The following is an 18,776-nucleotide window of genomic DNA, read 5'->3' on the forward strand; positions in this document are numbered from 1 at the left end:
CAGCGTGCTGTATATAAACGAAGTGTGGCAGGGAACCTAGCAAGGTCCCTTCGATTCTCCGAGTGCTGTCGTTAAAGATGGCCCAGCAAACTTTTATCTATGGAACACTTGCTTCCCATCTCCATGTGAATTACCCCCGTCCTTTGAAGTCCCAAACCACTACCCAGCTCCCCTTCTCAGCTCAAGATTGCATAAAACCCTTAACAGCCTCATCTGTCCTTGGGTCTCATATTCTTATGAAGCCACCATATATACGTAATAAAGTTGGCAATTTCTTTCCATTAATCTGTTCCATGTTAATTTGATTATTAGTGCAGCCAAAAGAGCTTCTAAGCATGGGAGAAAAGTTACTTTGCTGCCCCTACAATGGGTTATGCTCTCGACAAGGGGATGGGCTGCCCCCGAATTCAACATTCCTTGAGATCCGGTAACCCCACACAGGGGCTGGCGGCTGGGATTTTCTAGCACTTCTAAACTGTTGGCAGATAAACCTGCACTGCTTGGAGCTTCATTCTCCAGAGTTTATTCCCCCTGAACAAGTCTCTTTCTATTCTTGTCCGATAAAGAGGAAAAGCAAACAGGACACCTCTCTCCCTGAAGCACTACCCCCTGCGGGCCCTGGACATGGCTCCAGCAGAGGCTCTGCTGTGGAGTTCCACCCCACACTTAATGGCTACCTGCTCCTTCACCCTGAAGCCTTTGCTCAGCCTGTTGACTGGATGCATACTGGATTAAAAACCAATTAATCTGCTTTTTAAGCATGAGTTTTTAAAATCAATTAGATAGAGATCTAGACCTATGACATAGGCTGTATTATAATTTTATATGGAAAATAATAATTTTCATAAAAGTGTATTTTAAATGTCCTGTTGAAGGTAAGTCTGGGCAAATGAGAAAAGATTGCAAGATGATAGAATAGAAATTCAACTGTTTGATAGTTATCTGGGTGTTTCCAGTATTAGAAGTTCCCTAGCACTGTCAGTAGTTAATGCAAAGAGAAGCAGAGGATGTAAAAAGGTCCTCATAATGGCTAAAAAGCTAATGTAGGAAAAACTCAATGCAATGTTCTTGTATTAATCTCAGGGTCCTGGTGGGGGATTTAAATAAATATTTCCTTTGGAACATAGAGAATTCAAGTATATTATTCACCCTGAATCATAATTTTTGTTCTGCAATAAATTATATGACTAACACACCTAATAATTTTATACCTTATATGCATCATTCTGAAGATATTTCCAAGCCATAATTATAAATAAGCTTAATTAGCTCACAAGGAAGCATCACAGAGATAATGCAGTTATTCTTTATGAAACTGTTTGAAGGACAGTTATGAATCTTTTGCCATTTTTGTTTCAATAAAGACCTGACATGTCAAGCTAAGAATAATCTATAACCGAGCAAGATATATGATACTCTATTTTAATACTCATTATTTTTTTAGAAGATGAACAATAATTACAGATCAGTTCTGCCCATTTTACTATTTTCAGTGCACTTTCCTCTTTGAAAACTAAAAGTCCTCATCAATATTCCATAAGCAAATGAATGGGTGGCCTTAGATATGTGGCTCAGTGGATAGAGTATTGTCTCCTGTGATGAGGTTTCGGGTTGGACCCCCCAGTCAGAGAACATATAAAAAGCTACCAATGAGCCTGCCATGTGCTGGCATAGAGGATAGAGCGTCGACCTGGAATACTGAGGTTGCTCGAAACCCCAGGCTTGCCCCGTCAAGGCACATATGGGAAGCAACTACACTGAATTGATGCTTCTTGCTTTTCCTCATTTCTCTCCCTTTTCTCTCTAAAAATAATAAATAAAAACATCTAAAAAAAGAAGCTATAAATGAGTGCACAACTAATGGAATAACTGAGTGGAGCAACAGGTTGATGCCCCTCTCTCTCTCCCTTCCTTTCTCACTGTCTCAAATCAATGGGGAAAAAATTAAAATGAATGGAATTAAATCAGAAATTTAAAATTTTATGTATTTGCCAATTACCACAACAGAAGAAATTGAAATAGATTTTGTGGTCAGTTAACATACAATCTTTGTCAATGAAGAGTTGAAGACATAAGGCCAGTTCCTAAACCCACATGAGATGGATGCTGTCAAGGTTATGGCAGGCCACCCTGCTAGGGAAGGCGATGACAAGGACCTGCAATTCACCCTCACAGTCAAGCTAGCACCAGAAGGTCGGGCAAAACTTTGCTCATAGGGGTTAATGTAAGTAAATGATTAGAAATCTAAATCTTTCTCAAATTCCTATGCTGTTTCATAGACTTGTCCTTAACCACTATCTCATGTTACTTAACAATAATTTTCACCTAAATTTAATTCATCTCTCCACCCCTCCATGTAGACAGTCTGATTCAACCCCCACTCAGCACTCCTTAGCTAGATTTTAGGAACATCAATGTAATCTTGCCTTTTCCTATTTAAAATCTTTCATTGGTTCCCAAGTACCTTCCTGATAAATCTCAAACACCTTAACTTAATGTTATGAATTGAATGCTTGCGTACCCTCAAATTCATATGCAGAAATTCTAACCCCCAATCTGATTGTACCTAACCCCCAACCTGTAAGTGGGACATTTGGGAGGTGGCTAGGCCATGAGAGTGGAGCCCACAAAAAAGGGATTAGTGCTCTTATAAAAGAGCCCCCTGAGAGCTTTCTAGGTCTTGCAGCCATGTGAGGACACAGAAGAACGGCCCTCTATCAACCAGGAAGCAGGCTCTCTCCCTCCAGATAACAGATCTGCCAGCACCTTGATCTAACACTCCTCAGCCTGTATTACGATGAGAAATAAATATTTGTTGTTGAGGCCACCTAGTCCTTTATATCATTTCTGCTATAGCAGCCCAAAGGGACTAAAACGCATAATAAGAAGTTTAACATCTTGCCCCTGCTTACCTGTGTAAAGCTTGCTGTCTACAAATACAATACATAGCTACTTTCTAATGCTTTCTTCATGACTTGGTTCACATGCCTTCACACTTGCTTTCTCATCTTTTGTGGAAGCCAATCCAACATGTACATGCATTTGGGGAATTTGAGTTCATTCTTTTTTTTTTAAGACTTTATTTTGAGAGTGACATTAGAGAAATGGCGCCATGAGGGGGGCTCCCAATAACTCACCTTGAAATTTCAACAAATCCAACAACTAGAGACAGAAAAACAATCCCAGGAGCACCTGAAACACGCATACACCAAACAAAGGTCTGTGATTTAAGAGAACCCGGAGGAGAGATTTGATAGTCTTTAGGGCCTCTTGCCCTGCAGGCAGTAACTGGGGGCAACTTTCTGCCAGCCGATACAGGTTAAAAAACACATTCCTATGGAACAGACCTCAGAGAACACTGCAGAAGTTGGGCAGGCTAGGCTGTAGGCTTCCTAACAAGGGAGAAGCCTGCAGAGAGCAGTCCCACAGAGCGCTAAGGCAAATTTAATCAGATATACCCGGGGAACCTTAGAAAGGAGCCTGACCAGAAGTCAGCTCACCCCACTGTCTTCTTAAGCTGGTGGCTCTGGTCAGCAGAGCTTTCATACCCAGGGCTGTGCTTTAAAAGGACCTGGAGGAGGGACTTGGCAGCTTTTAAGATCTCCTGTTCTTCAGGCAGTGACTGGGACATCTTCCTGCCAGCCCATACAAGGTTTCAAAGTGCAAAAAATCTGGGGAGAGTGGTCCTGTGGAGAGCTGAGGTATACTAGATATGCCTTGAGGCTCATAGAAAGACACCTGAGGAGGAATTGGTTCCCAGCCCTGCCTGAGTATGCTGGCGGCTCTGGCTGGCTAAGCCTTACCCAGAACCCTGCATTGAGTGGGGATAGAGGGGAGATTTGGCAGCTCTTAGAGCCTCTTGCTCTCAGGCAGTGGATGAGGCAACTTCACAGCTGGGTCCCAGCTGCTGGTTCAGGAAGGAGAGACTTGGGGAGAGGCTCCAGGAAAATGGACTCTCCCATTATTGGAGCCTATAAACGCTAACAAGCCCTGACTACCAACAGGACTGAGGCCTAGTTCATGTCATCACCACAGTGACACACCAACTGCAAATCTCTACCTAAGAGTGCCACAGAGGCAGAACCTGAGATACAGTGCCACCGGCCAAAAACAGAGAGAAAGAAAAAGGAAGAAGATAACCTCTCAAAATCAGAAAATATCCACAGTCTTTATAACTGTTTCTATTTTTTTCATTTTTTATCTTTTCATTTCTTCCACTTTTGTCCTTTTATCCTCTCCAATTTATGCTTTTCATTTTCAACTTCATTATCCATTGGTGTTACATTTTCCATTCCTTTTATTCTATGAGGGTTACATTCCAAAAACCTTAACTCTCTCATTTTTTTTTCCTTTTCTCCCTTTTTTTCTCCCTCTTTTTTGGTTTCTTCTATTCTCTTTCACTTTTCCTCTCATTTGATCCTCACTCGCAAACAAATTATTTTATTTTGGACTCAATTTGTTTTCTTTATGGCATTTTGTGTGCTCTTTACTATGCTTTTTATCTCGTTAGCATTCCCCCCAACTTCAGCTCTCCATTCCAACTAAAGCCTCGAATTCAAGAAGCAAATAGAACACTGAGTTATCTTAATCCTAACAAACTTACTCCAAGGCACATCATAATGAAATTGGCATAAACCAATGACAAAGAAAAAATACTCAAGGCAGCCAGGGAAAAGAAGAATACAACATATAAAGGAAGGCCCATTAGATTATCAACAGATTTCTCAGCAGAAACTCTACAATCTAGAAGAGAGTGGACCCCAATATTTAAAGTTCTGAAAGAGAGGAACTTCCAGCCAAGAATACTATATCCATCAAAGCTATCCTTCAAATACGAAGGAGAAATAAAAACATTCACAGATACATAAAAGATGAGGGAATTTATCACCATAAAACCCCCACTTCAGGAAATACTAAATGGGATTTTCCAACCACATAAAAAGAACAAAACAAAACAAAAACATAAGTAAAAGCTCCACCAAGAATACAATATAATCAAGTTTAATCTGTGACAACAAAAACAAAAAAGTGGAGAGGATGAAGATTAACAGTAGCAGAGGATGACAGTTTGCAGAATCATTCATAAGATAATGTACTTCAAAATAGATAGGTACCCTTTCCATTACTTAATAGTAACCACCCTTGAAAAACCCACCACAGAAGCACATGACTTGAAAAAGAAGTAAGAGAGGAAAGAAGTATGGATTACAACCAAACAAAAACAAATGATAGAAAAACAAAAGAGAAGAATCAAACAAGATACAAAACTAACAGAAAGCAATATATAAAATGGCAATAGAAAATATTCAAGTGTCAATAATAACACTAAACATAAATAGATTGAATTCACCAATAAAAAGATAGAGTGGCAGAATGGATTAAAAAAGAAAATTCAATTGTATGCTGCCTACAAGAAACACATCTCAGCTACAAGGATAAAAACAAATTCAAAGTGAAAGGCTGGAAAACAATACTCCAAGTAAATAACATCCAAAAAAAGCAGGTGTAGCAATACTCATATCTAACAATGCTGACTACAAGACAGCAAAGGTAATCAAAGACAAAAACAGTCATTTCACAATGATTAAGGGGACATTGAATCAAGAAGACATAACACTTGAGAATGAAAAAAAAAAAGAAGACATAACACTTCTTAATTTATATGCACAAAACCAAGGAGCACCAAAATATGTAAGACAGCTACTGACTGACCTAAAAACAGAAAATGACAAAAATACAATCATACTTGGAGACCTCAATACACCACTGATGGCTCTAGATCGTTCATCCAAACAGAAAATCAATAAAGAAATACTAGACTTAAACAAAACACTAGAACAATTGGATGTGATAGACATCCACAGGACATTTCATCCCAAAGTGCCAGAGTACACATTTTTCTCTAGTGTGCAAGGAACATTCTAGAAATTGACCATATGTTGGGCCACAAAAATAACATCAACAAATTCAGAAAGATTGAGATTATACCAAGCATATTTTCTGATCATAAAGCCATAAAATTAAAATTCAACTGCAAAACAGAGGTAAAGAAACCCACAAAAATGTGGAAACTAAACAACATTCTTTTAAAAAATGAGTGGGTCAAAGAAGAAATAAAAGCAGAGATCAAAAGTTACATACAGACAAACGAAAATAACAATACGACATATCAGAATCTCTGGGATGCAGCAAAAGCAGTAATAACAGGAAAGTTCATATCACTGCAGGTCTATATGAACAAACAAGAGAGAGTCCAAGTAAACTACTTAACTTGACACCTTAAGGAACTAAAAAAAGAAGAAGAAAAGCAACTCAAAACCAGCAGAAGAAAAGAAATAATAAAAACCACAGCAGAAATAAATAAAATAGAAAGCAGAAAAATAGAAAAAATTAATAAAACAAATAGCTGGTTTTTTGAAGAGATCAACAAAATTGACAAACCCTTGGAAAGACTCACTAAGGAAAAATGAGAAAAGACTCAAATAAACAAAATCCAAACTGAAAAAGGAGAAATCACCACAAATATCGTAGATATACAAAGTATTGTAGAATACTATGAAAAACTATATGCCACCAAATTTAACAATCTAGAAGAAATAGATAAATTCCTAGAACAATACAATCTTCCTAGACTGAATAATGATGAAGCAGAAAGCCAAAAACAGATGCATAAACAAGGAGGAAATAGAAACAACTATCAAAAACCTCCCCAAAAATAAACATCCAGGACCAGACGGCTATACTAGTGAATTCTATCAAACATTCAAAGAAGACTTGGTTCCTATTCTACTCAAACTCTTCCAAAAAATTGAAGAAGAAGCAATATTTCCAAAGACATTTTATGAGGCCAACGTAACCCTCGTACCAAAACCTGGCAAGGACAACACAAAAAAAGAATACTACAGGCCAATATCTCTAATGAATACAGATGCTAAAATCCTAAACAAAATACTAGCAAATTGAATACAACAACATATTAAAAAAGTAATACATCGGCCTGACCTGTGGTGGCGCAGTGGATATTGCGTCGACCTGGAAATGCTGAAGTCGCCGGTTCGAAACCCTGGGCTTGCCTGGTCAAGGCACATATGGGAGTTGATGCTTCCAGCTCCTCCCCCACTTTTCTCTCTCTGTCTCTCCTCTCTCTCTCTCTCTCTCTCTCTCTCTCTCTCTCTCCCTCTCCTCTTTTAAAATGAAAAAAAAAAAAGTAATACATCATGATCAAGTGGGATTTATCCCAGAATCACAAGGATGGTTCAACATACATAAAACAGTTAATACTATATCAAAAAAACAAAAAACAAAAATGACATAATCCTACCGATAGATGCAGAAAAGGCATTTGATAAAATACAACACAATTTTATGTTAAAAACACTCAACAAAATGGGTATAGAAAAAAAATCTCAACATTAATAAAGGCTATTTATGATAAAACATCAGCTATCATCATATTAAATGGCATAAAACTGAGGACTTTTCCCCTAAAATCAGGAACAAGACATGGTTGTCCACTCTCTCCACTCTTATGTAACGTAGTGCTGGAAGTTCTAGCCAGAGCAATCAGACAAGAGAAAGAAATAAAAGGCATTGGTATTGGAAAAGAAGAAGTAAAAGTTTCACTTTTTGCAGATGATATGATCCTATACATCAAAAACCCCAAAGACTCCACAAAAAGACTACTAGAAACAATAAACCAATACAGTAAGGTCGCAGGATACAAAATTAATATAAAAAAGTCCATTACCTTCCTATATGCCAACATAAAACATCAGACTACAAGCTCAAAAAAACAATGCCCTTCATAGTTGCAACAAAAAAAATAAAATACCTAGGAATAAACATAACAAAGAATGTAAGAGACCTATATTATGAAAACTACAAATCATTTTTAAGAGAAATAGAAAAAGATACAATGAAATGAAAAAATATTCCTTGTTCCTGGATAGGAAGAATAAATATAGTCAAAATGACTATATTACCCAAAGAGATATACAAATGTAATGCAATTCCCATCAAAATTCCAATGACATTATTTAAAGAAATGGAACAAAAAATCATCAGGTTTATATGGAATTATAAAAAACCCTGAATAGCCAGAGCAATCTTAAAGAAAAATAACGAAGCTGGGGGCATTACAATACCTGACTTCAAACTATATTATAGAGCCATGACAATCAAACAGCATAGCATTGGCAGAAAAATAGACACTCAGACCAATGGAACAGAATAGAAAGTCCAGAAATAAAACCACATATATATGGTCAAATAATTTTCGATAAAGGGGCTAACAACACACAATGGAGAAAAGAAAGCCTCTTCAACAAATGTGCTGGGAAAACTGGAAAACCACATGCAAAAGAATGAAACTCGACTACAGTTTGTCCCCTTGTACTAAAATTAATTCAAAATGGATCAAAGACCTAAATATAAGACCTTGAAACAGTAAATTATATAGAAAAAAGCATAGGTACTGAACACAAGCACCTTGGTTATAAAGAGCAGTTTATGAATTTGACTCCAAAGGCAAGGGAAGTGAAGGCAAAGATAAATGAATGGGACTACATCAGACTAAAGATTTGCACAGCAAGTGAAACTGACAACAAAACAAACAGACAACCAACTAAATGGGAGATGATATTTTCAAACAACAGCTTAGATAAGGGCCTAATATCTAAAATATACAAAGAACTCACAAAACTCAATAACAAACACATAATCTAATAAAAAAATAGGAAGAGAACATGAACAGACACTTCTCCCAGGAAGTAATATAAATGGTCAACAGATATATGAAAAGATGCTCATCTTCATTAGCTATTAGAGAAATGCAAATCAAAACTACAATGACATATCACCTCACACCTGTTAGATTAGCTATTATCAACAAGACAGGTAATAAGTGTTGGAGAGGCTGTGGAGGAAAAGGAACCCTTATCCACTGTTGGTGGGAATGTAAAGTAGTACAACCATTATGGAAGAAAGTATGGTGGTTCCTCAAAAAAATTAAAAATAGAACTACCATATGACCCAGCAATCCCTCTACTGGGTATATATCCCCATAACTCAAAAATATTAGTACGTAAAGACACATGCAACCCCGTGTTCATTGCAGCATTGTTCACAGTGGCCAAGACATGGAAACAACCAAAAAGCCTTTCAATAGATGACTGGATAAAGAAGATGTGGTACATATATACTATGGAATACTACTCAGCCATAAGAAATGATGACATCGGATCATTTACAACAACATGGATGGACCTTGATAACATTATATTGAGTGAAATAAGTAAATCAGAAAAAACTAAGAACTGTATGATTCCATACATAGGTGCGACATGAAAACGAGACTCAGAGACATGGACCAGAGTGTGGTGGTTACGGGGGGGGGGGGGGGGGGCACAAAGAAAACCCAGATAGAAGGTGACGGAAGACAATTTGACTTTGGGTGGGTGATGGGTATCAACCTAATCAAATGTCAAAAGAACCTGGAGATTTTCTCTCAACATATGTACCCCGATTGATCAATGTCACCCCATTAAAATAAAAAAAATCCAAAAAAGAAAAAAGAAATAGGATCAATTTTTTTTAAAAAAAAACAGGGACGAGAGAGAGAGAGAGAGAGAGAGAGAGAGAAAGAGAAGGATAGATAGGGACAGAGAGACAGGAGGAACGAAGAGAGATGAGAAGCATGAACCATCAGTTTTTCGTTATGACACCTTAGTTGTTCATTGATTGCTTTCTTATATGTGCCTTGACCGTAGACCTTCAGCAGACGTAGTAACCCCTTGCTCCAGCCAGTGACCTTGGGTCCAAGCTGGTGAGCTTTTTTTTTGCTCAAGCTGGCGACCTCGGGGTCTCGAACCTGGGTCCTTGGCATTCCAGTCCAATGCTCTATTCACTGTGCCACAGCCTGGTCAGGGAAAATAGGATCAATTTAATGAGCTTTTTGTAACCATATATTTTTTCCAGGACAGGGTGAAATATACATGTGTTTCTATTATACACACTTCAATAAAATGTTTTATTTATTTTTTAAAAAAAGACTTTATTCATTTTAGGGGGGGAGGGAGATAGAGAGAAGTGGGGAGGAACAGGAAGCATCAACTCCCATATGTGCCTTGACCGGCAAGCCCAGGGTTTCGAAGCAGTGACCTCAGTGTTCCAGGTCGACACTTTATCCACTGTGCCACCATAGGTCAGGTCTGACATTTATTCTTGAGTCAAATAATGAGCTCCTTCAGGACAAATCTTAGTATTGCCTTTGCATAGCTTTCCGATTCGGCAACCACATACTAAAGCCTCTGCAAGTTTAACATCCTCTAAAATAAAAATGTTTCATTAAGAAATATGTGCACCAGCTTTTAACATTCCTAATAAATATAGTAACAGAGCTATTCAGTACCAGGTGGTACTTCTTCTTTGGAAAAATGTCATGAATCTGCATTATCACATTCTTAGATGTAAGTGTTCTCTTCCTTGAGCTCACCAAGCAAGACGGTGCCCAGAAAGGTTAACTCAGCAATATTCTTTGTTTTCATTCCTTTGTTTCTGTGAAATGGGACGATAGGTTGTATTACTGTCCTATCTTTTTATTCATTATTGTTATTGTCAGGTCTCTAAGACACACGAGCAGTAGGATTTTCTTTATCTGAAAATATTCTGATGTATTTTTTATACTGCAAACACACCATGCACATTCTGTCCACATGGGAAATTATGGACTCTGCCTTTTTCTTTGTAAAACAATCATCAAAGCATCCATACTCTTTTTTAGATTAAGCATTTGATAGTGATTTCTTTCCTTTCAAATGCATTACCTAGCGAGGGAGTGCAATACAATATTACAACATACATAATAACGTGTGTGCAGTGCTGCATTTAGCAATCACTAACTTTTACAATAAATATACGCACAAGTTGTAAAAAAAAAAAGATGCGGACACAGACAACGTAGACTAGAACAGAAGACCAAAAAGAGTTTTTTCCTATGCACTCAGGAGAAATAAGGTCGATCCCTGGTTTTTAGCTACATTTATAACATAGTAGTGGCCATTACTGATTGCACCTTCCTCAGGTAAGAGCTATAGGACCAATATAGATGGTGCAACAATCACTGGATATGCCTGCAGTTTTTAATTTGGTACCAGTATTACAAATCCATGAGACATGCTGGTAAGCAACTCAATTCAATTTAAAAATTTTCAGGACATTCATACCCTCAAAACCACTACGTAAATCAACCTGGTGCTCTCACTCCTTACAACTGCATTGTGGTCGCAGTCCACATACAGTGCATCATTTGAGAGACACTGGTCAAGCTCCCAATTTCTGAGTCAGTTTGGATCAGAAAACTACACTTATAGGATCCATAAGCCCTATTTTTAAATCTTTCCCTCTTCAGGTCATTCAGGTGTTTTTTAAACAAGGCAAAAAAAATTACACTTAATAATACTTTTTAGAAACACTTTTATTATCCCAAAAGAGGAAAGATGAGGCTCCAAATAGTCCATATGAGTGCTGAAAAGCAAATACTTGATTCAGTGTGTTAGAAAAGAATTTGGGGTTGATCTCTGTAAAGTGCAGAACTGTTAAATTTTCAACACCATCACACAGGAGAATAAGATGATCAAGCTGAGCTTCATGAAAATCAGTAATTCTCAGCAAATACTGACTGCTCTGGCCCTCTCTGTTCCATAAGCACCACTGAGGCTGTGAGTGCTCTATGCCCGAAAACATAAGGGCAGCCCGCAGCCAGTGGATACATGCACTGCTCATCCATGCATGCATCCCCACAGTCATGGGCTTCACTGAGGGCTGCTCCAGCAAGGCTGAATCGTGAAGGGAATTTGACTACCCAGAAGTCTTGGAAGCCCTGATGCTCCCAACGTCATTGCAGAAAGTGGCACAGAATTGATTGTTTTATGACACCTCACTCTTTAATACCTACAAATCAGAAGTTGCCATGGTTCTAACTTGGCTAAATGGTTACATGTCCACATGATCAGAGAAAATACAAGTAGAGAGTCTCACATAAATCAACACTCCGGTCAATAATGGCATTTGCTTACTGTTGGGTCCCTGCTTGTTCAACAGGAAGTATAGCTGATTTCAAAACATCTGCATATCTTCATGGGAAGAATATTAAAAAGAGAGAACAAAGGAAACAACAACAATAAAAACTTCAATTGGAACAATTCTTTAGCTGGGGCACAAGGTCCTACAATCCCTCCATTATCTGTTCTCCTGCAGAGTCAGAAAAAATACTATCACCAATTTAAGAGAATAACAGCCTTTGTTGCATAATGAATTAGTGCCAAAACAGTAAATATGCCATTGTCTTCTGTTTTTGCCTTTGTTTAGTGAAAGTGAGATACAAAGTTTAGACATGGCAAAAGTGAGGACTTGAATAGGAACACCTGCCAAGCAGTTTCAGTCTCACTGGGATACAATTTATTTTAAGAACTACTGCTACAACTAGGGCAAAATAATTCTGATTCCTGATATGGACCATGGAAGCATCTAAAGCAGGGGTCCCCAAACTTTTTACACAGGGGGCCAGTTCACCGTCCCTCAGACCATTGGAGGGCCGGACTACAAAAAAAACTATGAACAAATCCCTATGCACACTGCACATATCTTATTTTAAAGTAAAAAAACAAAACGGGAAGAAATACAATATTTAAAATAACAAGTAAATTTAAATCAACAAACTGACCAGTATTTCTTTTTTTTTTTTTTAATTTTTTTATTTATTCATTTTAGAGAGGAGAGGGAGAGACAGAGAGAGAGAGAAAGGAGAGACAGAGAGAGAGAAGGGGGGAGGAGCTGGAAGCATCAACTCCCATATGTGCCTTGACCAGGCAAGCCCAGGGTTTCGAACCGGCGACCTTAGCATTTCCAGGTCAACGCTTTATCCACTGCGCCACCACAGGTCAGGCTAACTGACCAGTATTTCAATGGGAACTATGCTCCTCCACTGACCACCTATGAAAGAGGTACCCTTCCAGAAGTGTGGCGGGGGCCAGATAAATGGCCTCAGGGGGCCGCATGTGGCCCGCGGGCCGTAGTTTGGGGACCCCTGATCTAAAGGAAAAGTAGACATAGTTGTTCACGCTTCTGCTCATAATGAGTGATAAAAAGCAAAATGCTTATTCCCAGAAGATAAGAGAGATCTGTCCCAGTGTCCAGCACAGAGTAGCTTCTCTCTACCTGTGTGGCTTTCTTTTTTATTCCTGTTTACCTCAATCCAGAAAAAGCATTTTCCTTTAACAGGAAGCAGTAGTATTCAAAACACAATTTTAAGGGCCAGAATAAACAAACTTTGCAGAGACATTTCAGATGTAGGCTTTTGTTTCCAGAATTAGTGGTGGTGCCAGGAAATGACTGATGGGACATCAGATCCCCAATAACCTTCCTCAAGCCCCAGAAGCCCATCTAAATTCTCAAATAAGGCAGTCCTCTTGTGGGCATATCTAGCTTCAAAACAAGTCCCCTTCCAGCTAAACTGAAACCTGAAAGCTATTTTCATGATATCTGGGTGCTGGCACTGACCAAAATCATTACAAAATCAAAGTGCCATTTATTTTTCCATATATATTAGAGGAAGCCAAGTCAAGTAAAAAAGACTAAACTTTAGGGGCTGGGCAGGCCTGAGGTTGAGCACCAGCCCCTTTACCCATTAATGGGAGTCCCTAGAAAAAATATTAAACCTAAATCTGGAATTGCCCTCATGTAAAACGTCACTGAGGTCACCCCATGAACCTGGGGATGCAAACCTCTCTAGGTGGATTTAAGGACCAAGTATAATAACGCCCACACAACACCTGGCAGATCTTAGCACTGAGCCAGTACCCAGCAAATGGCTTCCTGTACCATCTCTCTGTGAAGGCAGAAAAAGAAAAACTTGGATGAATATCAAAATTACAGCTATAATGATGACTGGGATTGTTTTGGAGGAGTGTTAATGCATCCCTGAGCAAAGGGATTTTCTATTTTACCAGTGATTAGGAAAATTCAGAGTCCTGTATGGAGATCACAGAGTTCTCAAAATCCATGTTCCCCTCTTTCAATCTCAGTGAGTACAATTCTGTGCAGAGTAAACACCTCTGCTTCCGTTCAGCTCCCTTTGTGTATGTTGCACCCTAGCTAAAGAGCTTCTCAGAGAAGAATAGTGTACCTACTCTGAGTTGCTATAACAACATAGTTGCCAAAATAGCAGCCACACTGCAGGAGTCAGGATAGCCTCTTATAGATATTGTACAACTGCTGCTGCTCGCACATCCTCTGCTGCCTGTTGAGGGGCCTGGCTGGAGTGGCCAGGGACCACCAGAGTCACATACTAGTTCAGGAGATGGAGAGGGGTTTTGGAAACTGCTGGGCTTCTCACAGACACAGAATCCCACTGGCCTGTGCTTCCAAGCTTCTGAACAGTCCTCTCACTAATGAGGGAACAAATGAAGCCTTCCTACTACTTGCAGAACTGTGTGTGTAGTATTTTCTTCATGAAGTTTTCTTTCCCTAAATAATGAGTAGTTCAGGGAAGTAAAAAGAATGCTGCCAGGATCTTAAGAAGTATCAAACCTGTCACCTGGGAGAAAGTAGAAACTAAAACTTCAGACTGAAAGAGAATATACACATGGACAATGACCACACCATGGATTACAACAAGACTCTAAGCCCATGCTTAAAGCAAGCAGTCCAGGGAGCCAGAACATGAACATAATCTTGGCAGTAACTGACCCACAATGGGTAAGACTTGACTAATAATTGACAGCTTCCTTATTTATTTTATTTTATTTTTTTGTCTCTGTGTCCAACTCAGGACCAACCACAGACAGCCATACATGTTCCCCCAACCAATCACAAGAGATGCTCTGTTGTAAGCAGCCCTTCTAGCTTCTCCACACCTACCACTGCCAATAAGAGCTTATGTGAAGATTTATTTTTTAACTGAAAACCTTTCCTATTCTCCTGTTTTCTGAGTAACTACCAAAGGCAGGTGATAGAGGCTAATTCCCTTGATAAAGCAAACTGAATAAAACAGCTCTTGTTTTTATTTGGGTGGTTTTTGCTTATTTCCATAAGATCTACCTGTTTGTTTTTTTCCACAGGGTGGGGCAAAAGTAGGTTTACAGTTGTGAGTACGTGAAACATAGAGTTTACTCTTATAATATTATTTATTAATTATGGTATTATTTTCCATCCAAACAACTATAAACCTACTTTTGCCCCACCATGTATCTAGTGTACTAAAAGATCATATTTTAAAATTTGCAATTTACTAAAGATAATGGAAACTTAAGCAATGCAATACCACCCTTGAGGCTTCTAGGTAACCCTAATGTCTGCATACAATATGCCCTCAGCAAACTCCCATACTCACAAACCAGTCTTCAACCCCTTCCCCTTCCACTTAATAGCTCCCTCCATAACAAACAATTACAGCCAGAGAGTGCCCAACTATCCCAGTTTGCCCAGGACAGCCACATTTTCAGCACTGAAAGTCCTACACCTCAGGAAACCCCCCAGTCTTGGGCAGTACAGGACAGGTGGTCACCCTTTAAGACTCCTCAGTGAACATGCTGGCTAACAGCTCAGTCACAGCAGGCGTAATTTGCTCTGCCAGGAATCTTCTCTTTCCACTGATAGGTTATCCACAAGGTGGGCTCCTCGCATCTGCCAAGCCCCTCACTGCCCACTCCTAGAATTAACAACAACAGGTGATGACTCCCTCCTCCATGCTGCCACACTACAGCCTGTGTATGGTTTTTGCACATATCACATGGGATAGCGATGATTTGATAATGGCATTTAGATCCCCTTACACAACCAATTCCTGGAAGGCAGTGCTGTATTGTCTTACTCTTTGAGTCCCCTCACTGCCGTCACCGCACCAATCCCATGTTTGTTTCATGAGTAAATAACTTTGTGGGTGATTACTTGGCTTAGCTATTTATTTATTTTAAAACAATTATATTTATTTATTATAAAATTATTGAATAGTAACAAATAAATTATTTGTCAATGAATTAAATTGGTCCTTACCAAGAAATGTGAAAAAGTTCCAGATTGAGAAAGCAATCAATGAACAACTAAGGTGCTGCAATTATCAGTTCATGCTTCTCATCTCTCTCCCTTCCTGTCTGTCTCTGTCTCTCTCTCACTAAAAAAATAAAAAAGTTGCAGGCTGAGTTGAAGGGACAGCCCATGTATTTGTATGTATATATGTATGTATTATGTATAGAAGTTGGGTACTTTACAAGAAGTATATTCATTAATCCATTTCAATTATCCAGATTGTGTACCTCAATCTGGGTGGTGTTGTCCTGCGCATCGTCCAGCAGCAGGTCTGTGAAGCCTCTGGGTTCTGCGGCATCTTGGCCAAGGCTTGCTCGATTCGAGTCCACAGCCTTGAGGGAATCTGTGTTCCTTTTCCAACGGTGGCTGAATGCATGTGTGTCTACTTCTATCTCCTCTTCTGTTTGTGGGAAGGCCTGAGCAACTTGATATTGCCAATCTGTTTGAAAAGAAAAACAATAATGAATTACTACCTATTAGGAATCATATACATGCTATCAACTTGAATAGAAAAAATAAAAACAGAAAACTAACTCATATGAGTGAAAAGTGTATAACTGTAATATTTTGAGTCAGTATGCATGCCCCAGAGTGGAATGCAATTTTAGGACATGTTGTAAGTTGTGACAATGGTTAATACGCGAATCCGGCAGAGTCTCTAGAACAGATGTGCAGCCCTAAAGCAATGCATGTTTATTCCTTCCCTACCACCTTCCACATACACTTCATAAACATTCTCCATTCATCCTGAGAAAGCAAGCTACAACCAAACAAAGGAAGGAAAACCAAGTGATTCTCAGTCCGCTTGAAAATAAGTCAGACATTATTAACCTGTGAGTTTATATTCATTTTCATAAGTTATGCTGAACAGCAAGGAGACAACAATGTATTTGAATGGGTTAAATAATACACGGAATGATCTCTGTGTATACATGTGCTAACCTTATTGTAGCTCACAAGTCAGACTTGGTTCATTGCTAACTCATTTTTTTTTATTCATTTTAGAGAGGAGAGGGAGAGAGAGAGAGAGAGAGAGAAAGAGAGAGAGAGAGAGAGGAGAGACAGAGAGAGAGAAGGGGGGAGGAACTGGAAGCATCAACTCCCATATGTGCCTTGACCAGGCAAGCCCAGCGTTTCGAACCGGTGACCTCAGCATTTCCAGGTCCACGCTTTATCCACTGTGCCACCACAGGTCAGGCCATTTGCTAACTCATTTAATAAGCAAAGCCCTCAGGAGTTGTCACAAACATTCTTGTTCATGTACACTGTTTTTACCTTGCAATCCTGTCAGGGTGGTCAAGAATGACAGTGATAGGCACATAGAGAAACGGATGGGAAGGCAAGGAGATCAAATCACAAAGGTATTTTAAAGCCATATGCAGGGACTGGCCTGGCTGACCCTGCGCATCCTGACATTCCAGGAGGGAAAGTTAGATTGAATCATTACTCTTACTCTTTCATTTCGGTAGGTCAGCAGGGGAAGGTGAACCACAAGTATGAGAAATTCAGTTTCTGACTAAGAAGAACAGCCTTCTTCTACACAGCTATTATCAAAAGATAGGAATTGACAGGCTTTATAACTGGTGGGATATGGGTTCAAAAGGAACTTAAGAGTGGTGATTTAATTATAGCTGTGATGTTCCCCTGAAGAAACCAAATGCATTTAATGTGGCTTATAACACCACTAAATCAGCTACTTAGAACTCTAATACTGAGGTAAGGCTCACTACTGGTCACAGGCAAACGATCTAAAATATCTTCCTTTCAACTCAAAAAGGTGATAATTCTTCTAGAAAGACTATTTTTTAGTTTCACAATGAGCTTATATCATCTCCCACATCCTGATGCTTTGTGGATACAGCTTAGAGAAAAACACTGCCATAGTGTCTGCAATCTAGACCTTTATTTTTCATAGAATAATAGAATTTAAAAGAATCATGGAGATAATGGCCAAGAACTCCACAAAAACCACAAAAATGTAGCGCTGTGCTAAATAAAATGTAGGACTGTGCTCAGTAAAAAAGAAAGTAGCTTGCATAGAATTATAAGGCTGAAAAACAACCCCGGGTACATAAACGTTTGATCATAGTCCCCTCCCACCTTCCACAACAGGAAATGTCTCTTTTTTAACACTGTTGTTCCCACTGGCCACTGAACAGTGCTCAGTAAATGTTTGTTGAATGAATGAATGAATGAGTGGATGGGTAAATATATTGTTGGAGCAAGAATAACAGGACCAGGTAGAATTATAAAATAGAGGAAATGCTATATAAGGATGCAGGAGATGCTGAGTAGCATTTTTCCTGTTAGGTTTGCTGGATATGGGGTCTAGCATAATTTACAAAACTCTTTGTGCTTTTGTTACCCTATATTTTAAATGGAAATGAAAGTATCTTACCTGCAGAAGCAGATAGCTTTTTTTGAGGATGTGTCAGACGCTAAGACCTATGATTCTAAGCAAAGCTACATAAAGCATTTTTATTTCCTTTGTTTATATATCCTGTCTTATTACCAAAAATATACGACGCAGCTTCCAACAAAAGTAAGCAATAAAAGTTTTACAATAACCAGATTAAGACCTCCTAGCACAACACTTAGGCTAAATTTAGAGTTGTACATTTGCCTCGCAATAGGGGTGGTGGCTATCTGAATACCAATAGCTAGGGAGGAACAATTGAAAATCTATACAGGGT

At 38.9% G+C, this 18,776-nt stretch overlaps 1 protein-coding gene across 3 annotated transcripts in view; it reads right to left on the minus strand.

Moving 5' to 3' along the window:
- The window catches only part of PLXDC2 (plexin domain containing 2), a 521,092-nt gene that overhangs the window by 294,971 nt on the left and 207,345 nt on the right, over positions 1-18,776 (minus strand). For all 3 annotated transcript variants that reach the window (XM_066233239.1, XM_066233238.1, XM_066233237.1), the window contains one exon: positions 16,311-16,522. In XM_066233239.1, coding sequence (XP_066089336.1) covers positions 16,311-16,522 — 212 coding nt within the window. The remainder of the gene's footprint in view (positions 1-16,310; positions 16,523-18,776) is intronic.

Source organism: Saccopteryx bilineata, chromosome 5 (genome assembly GCF_036850765.1).
Source record: "Saccopteryx bilineata isolate mSacBil1 chromosome 5, mSacBil1_pri_phased_curated, whole genome shotgun sequence".
NCBI lineage: Eukaryota > Metazoa > Chordata > Mammalia > Chiroptera > Emballonuridae > Saccopteryx > Saccopteryx bilineata.